The following is a 7,533-nucleotide window of genomic DNA, read 5'->3' as shown; positions in this document are numbered from 1 at the left end:
CTACACTGAGAGCAGTATGAAGATTTATTTCAGCAACCAGAGAAAGAACACTCCACTTAAAGAACCAAATGGATGTCCTTATTTGATGTGAAGCACTACTGCTGTAACCAAACAAGACAGAAACCTTAAAAGAAAGAAATACTTTAAACTGCTGTTTCATCAGGTTTTAGCATCTAAGATTATTAAGTATAATGCTCCCTTCCTTCATCTATGTCATGAAATCACAGCCAATTTTAGGGGGGGAACAATAGTGAAAAAGCAGCTTTCAAGAAGCTGCCAGCCATACACTGTGGCTGCACTTTAAGAAAAGGAACAGAATGTGACAAAAAAGTTTCCTGATAAACATCAGCCTCCTTCATATCCTTCAGTTCAATTTCTCAAATCAGCTTCTGGTTCAGCAGCAGCAAACCAAAGCTGCACAAATAACAAAGAACAAGAGAAGGTAACTGAGATGACTTTGTCCTAAGGGCCAGGCTGGCAGGAGCACAGGAGACAAGTGGGCATTCACACTTGTGCTGGGAAGGGCCGTGCCAGCCTCCGACACACCGTCCTCACACCATTGTCCCCAGTCCCCAGTGTGCTCAGACAAAAAACAGACCCAAACTGCCTTTCAAACACTGCTTCCACTGCAAATCATGGCTAATGCAGAGAGGAGCTCTGCATGTAACCAATATTTTGGTTATTGATCCTCACATCCCACAGGAACTGGTACCTCTGTCTCTCCTGCATTCCTTACCCAAACTCTAATGTCCTCTCTTGACAATTCAAATACTTTCTCTCCTGGCATATCACAGAGCAATTTATACTCTGAATATTTTGGTTATTCATGATTGATTCAATCCCTTCAACACTCCAGAAAGATCTATACTTCCTGTGACCACACACTCGGGGGAGAGGAACTAAATCAGGTAATCAACTCCCTTAGTCATCTATAATAATCCAAATACTAATTGCAACAGTTGCCCAGGCTTGTCCAGGGTTGCTAAATTGTTCATAAATACAATTCAAGTTTTGCACATAGATCAGACTACAGCAAATTGTCAGTGAAAGCTGCACCCAAGTACCATCAGCTCTACAGCTGGCACACAGAACCCCAGGGGTTTGTGCTGCAGAGCTCTGTGCCTGCACCCAGCTTTTACTACAAACATCTAAAGAGGCTTCAAGTATCTACTTAGTGGTGTGATGTGTTGAAAAAAAGTATAAAACATTAATTGCTCACACATAACATTTGCACTGAGAGTTGATAAACACAAGGGAACACCCAGAGAATTTCTACTCCCTGTCATGGGAAAATCCAAGTATCTGCTAAGTCTCTCTTGGTACTGGTTTCCTGTGTAACAGTACCAAGATGTTCCTACTAAAGCCAGATACACCCAAGTATTTCATTTCTCCACCACAGATTATTATAAAGTCTATGCACCAGGTTGTAATCAGGCCCCTGATCCATCTCACACCTCTGGCATTTGGATTTTTCACCCAACATGGAAACTGTAACTCAGCTGATGCTACGATCTGCATACACATCTGAGTGAACAATGATCTGGTCTTCAGCCTTAAATAACTGTGATGCTGAAACATTTTGTAGATCAGATCAAGCAGTTACCTGTTCCACAGAACAGTGAAGATATTTAGCATCCTTGAAATCCAGTACACAGCAATTTCTGTCTGTGTGACTGAGAATAAACACGTAAAAAGAAGCGGTTTGGTTACATGGAAAAGATTTTCAGATTGATTCAACCACACTAAAAGCTGACAACAGTAACTTGTGTCAAGCAACCTGCTCACCGCCTACTGAAAAAAAGATAAAATGTCAAGAAATCTTCAAAGAGAGGGCAGATACCATCTCCCTGCATGATTATACATGATTAACCTCACTGCTTGAAGCTGCCACTTCTGCCCAGACTTAGAGTCATTTGCTGTTTACACAACCAGCTAAGTCAGAAACCTGAGCCACTCACGGGAAATCCCAATTCATGAATCTGAGAGTTTTTCCCACTTTGCACAACTCTGATGTGCTCCTTGTGATGTGATTTCCAAGCCTTGCACCCAACCTGTGCAGCTGCCCAGCTGCCCTTCCTGTTGCAGGAGTGCTGCACTCCTTGAACAGAGATACAAATTTTAAAATGCAAACTAAAATAAAAACCAAACCCACATAAATATGTCCCACCATATTTTCCTAGAGGCTGGAATGGCAAAAGGACCAGCCTTAAAGCACTCCTGTGGAGACACTGCCCCACGCTCTTCTGCTCCTTATCTGTGCCTGTGACAGCACACTGCATTTATTAACTTTAATCATTTTCTGGCCAGTCACTGACCTAATCAGCACAACTTCTCCAAAATCCATGTTTACATATTCCTCTTACCCACCAGGATGGTTTGCTAGTGAGGGCAAAGCCAGAACTGGAAGGGAAAACAACAGTGGAAGCAGCCAGGGACCTGTGGGAAGGAGAACCAGCCCTGCCACAAGGGAGGGAGCACAAAGCTGCTGAGCCTTTGGTCAACACTGAGCATCTTTCAAGATTTGCTGCACTACCAGGAAAGATTTTTTTAAAAATAATGCAAATAACCCAACAACTTTCCAGTTCCTAATCTGACTGTTTCACCCATGCCAGCAACAAGCTTAGGAAAAGGGTCAAAACCAGGAATTTAAGTAACTGGCATAGTAATAGTAGTAATAATAGGAGTAATAAAATCCTTTAAGTAAGGCCCACACTGCCACTACAGCCAGGACACACTGGTTAAAAGCCCTTTACTAAAAAGCCAAGAAAAGCAAGTTGAACAGCACATTTTTAACCACAGCAAACTATAACCATAGGAACCACAATTGAGTATAGCAGTTGCAACTCCCAAAACTTACTCCAAGTTTCCCTGCCTACCAAAAATGATTTATTTGGCCACCTCCAAAGTGAATGCTTCAACACAAATACATAACTATTATATTAAAGTAGTTATCACTTAAGTAGAACAATCTGAACAGAAAGTTGCAACTATTTCTAAACTTTGTATGTAAGAATAAACAACTACAGAAACAATATTAACCATTTTTCATCTCAAAATCTTCTCATTGGTTTACTTTCTGCAACATTGACATGTTCAGATACACAGAGAATATATTTATGTGACAAAAATCAAACCCTAGTTCAGCCTCTTCAGCCTTTCTAACCAGCACTCATGCTTAAGGAACAACTATGTTGTAACCTACTAGAAGGTTGAAGTACCAACACTACTCACAGCTAAAAGGCCTCAACTTCCCAAAAATTGAAGAGATGTAATACTCAGTTTTAGACATAGTTCTTGAATTTTCAATGTAAGTATCTGAAATAGGTGTGTTTTCTCCTACCTGAATTTCTTTATGGTAGTAAAATTATGCTTTGCTTAGGCAATTTTGCCCTAATTTAGGTGACAATCTGAGTACAGACTAAATAAAGATCCAACACTGCTGTGACAAACAAATGCACACCATTTTTCTTTTTACAACATGAAGAGGACTGTCTTCTTCCCCTCTAAAACTAAGAGCAATTAAACAAAATTAAACTGTGCTTTCAAAGTTATGTACAGACAATTAAATTGTTTCATATTAATTGAACTGTAGTTTACATCCCAGGAGCAGACATTTTGCACAACAACTCACGACCTCTGCAGCAAGGACACACTCCTGCATAAAAAAGCTGAAATATATTTGTCTGCTCTAAGAATGGCTGTGGCACCTGGGTCTCTTCACCATCAACTCCTGTAAATGATGCACAGAAATAATCCTTACTACCTTTTAGTAACAGACTTCACAGAAACAAATATATACTATATGCAAATATATTATACATATATATGTAAATATCATACCCTCAGATTGCCATGAAGTGACACTGGAATGTTTCACTCATGGGAAGTGGAATAAATGCAAGACTTTTCTGAAGGGCTCATTGCATACATTGCTGGGCTATTTTAATAAATTAAAAAGCAAAGTGTAACTTTAAGGTTCTGGCTATAAGTGTTTCACTACCTGCATTTCCTTCTCTATCTCAAAGCTTCCCTTTAAAGCATGCCTCAGAACCAAATCCAGAGCATGGACACCCAGGAATTCTGCTGCTCCACTCATAACCCCTCTGCAAGGAAGCTTAGGAGTACAGCAGCACAAGTCACCACACATCCAACACGGGAGTTACTCAGACCTGGATTTCAAGAGGGATATAGGAGGATAAGTTGCACCTCATTTTTCATGTGACTTAAATTTCTCTGTCTGTTTGGGATTTCTCTGGCCCCTCTGCCTTGAGAAAAGGGAAGGCACCTGTCTCCTGCAGACACCAGGGAACGACTGGGCTTTATCCCTAAGGAAACACAGACCTGGAGGGACCCCTGCAATCCCCAGGAACGTGGCTCTAATTACAACTGCTCTGACTTCCCTAAAACTATGTTACCAGGAGAATGAAAGCGGCATGGGGTGGGATTTCAGAGTCAAAAGCCTCATGTAACGTGAAGTAGAGAGGATTTGGATAATTTCATGCTGCTCTGGCTTTGATGCGCCCGGTGATACCAGCCGACCTCTCCGCGGCTCCGCGGTGCTTTGAGAAAATGTGTTTCATGCACTGTGCAGTGTGAAGCACATGATTATTTTAATAACCCCAGTCACACATGAATATATCTTTGCTCAAAGAAAAACAAGAAAACAAGACTAAAAGTATTTACAGTGTTTATAAAACAGTTAGTGCCAAAACACTTATACAACAAGCATCCTTCTGAGCATGAAGCAGGATTAGAAACTAACCCATGAGCACAAACTAAATTAACATCTCCTCAAAAGAATTTTACATCCAGAAGAACCAAAGCTTTGGAAAAATTAAGCTATAAACATGATGGGATGAGCCCCCATTCCTACATGAATATTTTCCAGCTCATTTGTGATGACCACATGGTCCTTTTTAGCAACAAGAACAAGGATGAATGGACACATTGTCGTTAGAGTAGAACTGCAAAGCACTATGGCAGCAGTATACATTCATCTCAAGTTCTCCACATGGCCAAGGAAACAAAACAACAGGAAAAGAACACTAGAAGGACAAACTGCGAGAAATATGTGACTGAGCAATATTTTGGTGGAAGAACAGATTTTTCCTTTAACACTGATGTGCTAGCACTGTATTTTTATTTAGAAGACAGATGTTTAAAAATACAAAAGACCATCTAAGGAACACCCACTTGTGGGCCCCAGGTGTTGGGCACAGCAACAAGTTTGAAAGATTCAGAGTGCAAGTCTGAATATTTTAGAAAAAAACAACAAAACAATAGCTTCACCCAAAGAAAGCAACTATTTGTCACAAAATAAACCAAGTACATTTAAAAGTGTACCTCCACCTCCAAACACTGCTCAGCTGTTTAATCCTTCTTGACCATCCAGTTCCTGTCTTGTACCTCCTTGGAGGAGTCAAGAACAGGCAACAAAGATAAAGAAGCCTCAGCTTTGCTGATAACTATTCCCAGCCATGACAACAAACCTTGAGTTGTTCACATTTCTGAAGAGTGTTTTAAACTTTTTGTTTGTCCACCAGAAGTTTTTAGACTTCAGGTCACTTCTCACAGATTGAACAATCTTCCCTCGTCCCCACGCCATCCCATACTTAAATTTATAAACTTTATAAAGTTCAAAATTATTTGCAGCAGTTAGTATTTACTGGGCTCACATAAAGCTGCCAGTTCTTTGTCTTTCTGGATGTAAACATACTTTTCTTCTGTTTTTTCTCATTCTTCTTCTGGATCAAATAAGAGTGAGAACATTATTAAATTAAATGCAAGCTGTCACCTCCATCTACAGAACAGGAAAAGCATTCCTGGTTGCTGGGAAGTGTCTGGTCAGTGCCACCACAGGAGAGCTGAGACTCTGAATGATGCCTGTAAAAAGAATACTCCATTCTTGCTTGTTACAGGAGCCTCAGCATTACTTTTTTAAAAATATCTGGGCATGTTTACAAATCAAAGCATATAAATAAAAGAGATTTATTCCCAGTGTTGTCACTGCACAGATTCTGCAGCTCATGTTTCTGATTTCTTTTCAGTAAAAACATGCAAAAACAGTTCTAAGAGAGTACCAGAACTGCTCTATAAACTATTTCACTATGACTTCTCAACAGCACAATGTTATAGGTTTTTCAGTACCTTTGCAGTTCTTTTTTTAATGTACATTGTTCCATGTAATCCTATTACAAAACTCTGAAGTCAGAGCCGTAAGATGTTTTTGGAAGCAGTTGGACCAAAATTTTGCCACCCCAAAATGGAGAAGTCACAGAATTCCTCAAAACACCCATTCTAATACAGTACAAAACTAGAAACTGCAAATGAAATGCAGTCATGAAAGTGAATCTGGACCATTCACTTCCTATCAAATTAAGAAACATCTTATATGGTGCTTCTTGCACAGCTGGACTTCGGACACGGTGGGGGGCTGCCAGCAAGAAAGGAGCCCTGAGCCAGAAAATGGGGCTATTTGGGATTTTCTTGGAAAATTTTCAGTAAAGAAGCATCACTGTTTGCATTTTTGCAAGCATTTGGCCTCTCTTTTGGTTTGTTTTGGGGTTTTTTTTTACCCACAGGGAAACTGTTAAATCACACAGCAGGTTTTCTGGTTAAAAAGGGCTGAACCTGAGTGACCACAAACCTGGGTCTGTTCTGCCAAGTCCCATGGGCTCTGCTCCTTGTGCATGCCTATCACACAACACTAAAATCATGCAGAAAGAGACAGCTAACACTGTATAGTGCATGTGTTTTGGACCACGGGTTTATTCTGATGTGACTCTGTGGAGAGTTCCTGATACCGAGCGGTTTCAAGACAGCAGCCAACAGCAGCTGCTGTACACTCTGGAGAAAAGAGAGCCAAAAGCAAGAGTTAAACAGAAGTTGTTCTTCAGGCTTCTTTGCTACTAGAGTGAAGATTGAAAATAGCAGTGATGATGAGTAACAACACTGAGTATCAGTTATTGGAACAGAGCCTGACGTTTACTTAAGTGCTAATACCATGAAATTTAACTTACTGTGTCTGCAGGAGGCAAAACAAAAGTCATGCTGAAGCTCTGGAAGAAAGGCTGCTGTTCCTCCTTTCAGAGGAAAAGCCTGCCTGGAAGCACAATTGGTGCTGGCAGCCTCACCTGCCTGCTCACCTGTAGCACCCATCTAAGCAGATCATTTCATATCTAATCTGTACTAATGAGTGCCAGCGAAAGCCCCGAGGCTGCCCAGCAGATGCTCATCCCACAACTGCTGTCTCTGACTAGCCCAAATCCCTGGAAAACACTTGCTTGGATGCTCCCAGCCTGTCCCAGCTCCATCCCTGGAGCTGCAGTCCCCCAGATCCCTGTCAGCAGGAGCTCTGGGTGTGTATAAATAAATATATTTACACACCACACCCAGCAGGGCAGTGCTGAAGAGCTGTGTACTCTAACTAAGGATTGTTCTGCGTTCATCTGCTGGGATTAACTTCCAATAGGAACATCTTTTAAGGACTAGAGTGGGGAAATGTGTGAAATAGCTTTTTCTGCTTTCATTAAA

General features: G+C 40.9%; 1 protein-coding gene across 1 annotated transcript in view; it reads right to left on the bottom strand.

Moving 5' to 3' along the window:
- Positions 1 to 729, bottom strand: part of RYBP (RING1 and YY1 binding protein) — a 5,907-nt gene extending 5,178 nt beyond the window's left edge. The window contains exon 1 of the mRNA XM_086846669.1: positions 713 to 729. Within this exon, the coding sequence (XP_086702795.1) occupies positions 713 to 729 (17 nt within the window). The remainder of the gene's footprint in view (positions 1 to 712) is intronic.
- Between the last annotated feature and the right edge of the window lie 6,804 nt (positions 730 to 7,533).

Source organism: Cyanistes caeruleus, chromosome 11, assembly GCF_971803275.1.
Source record: "Cyanistes caeruleus chromosome 11, bCyaCae1.hap1.1, whole genome shotgun sequence".
NCBI lineage: Eukaryota > Metazoa > Chordata > Aves > Passeriformes > Paridae > Cyanistes > Cyanistes caeruleus.
This window is presented reverse-complemented; position numbering and strand designations above follow the sequence as displayed.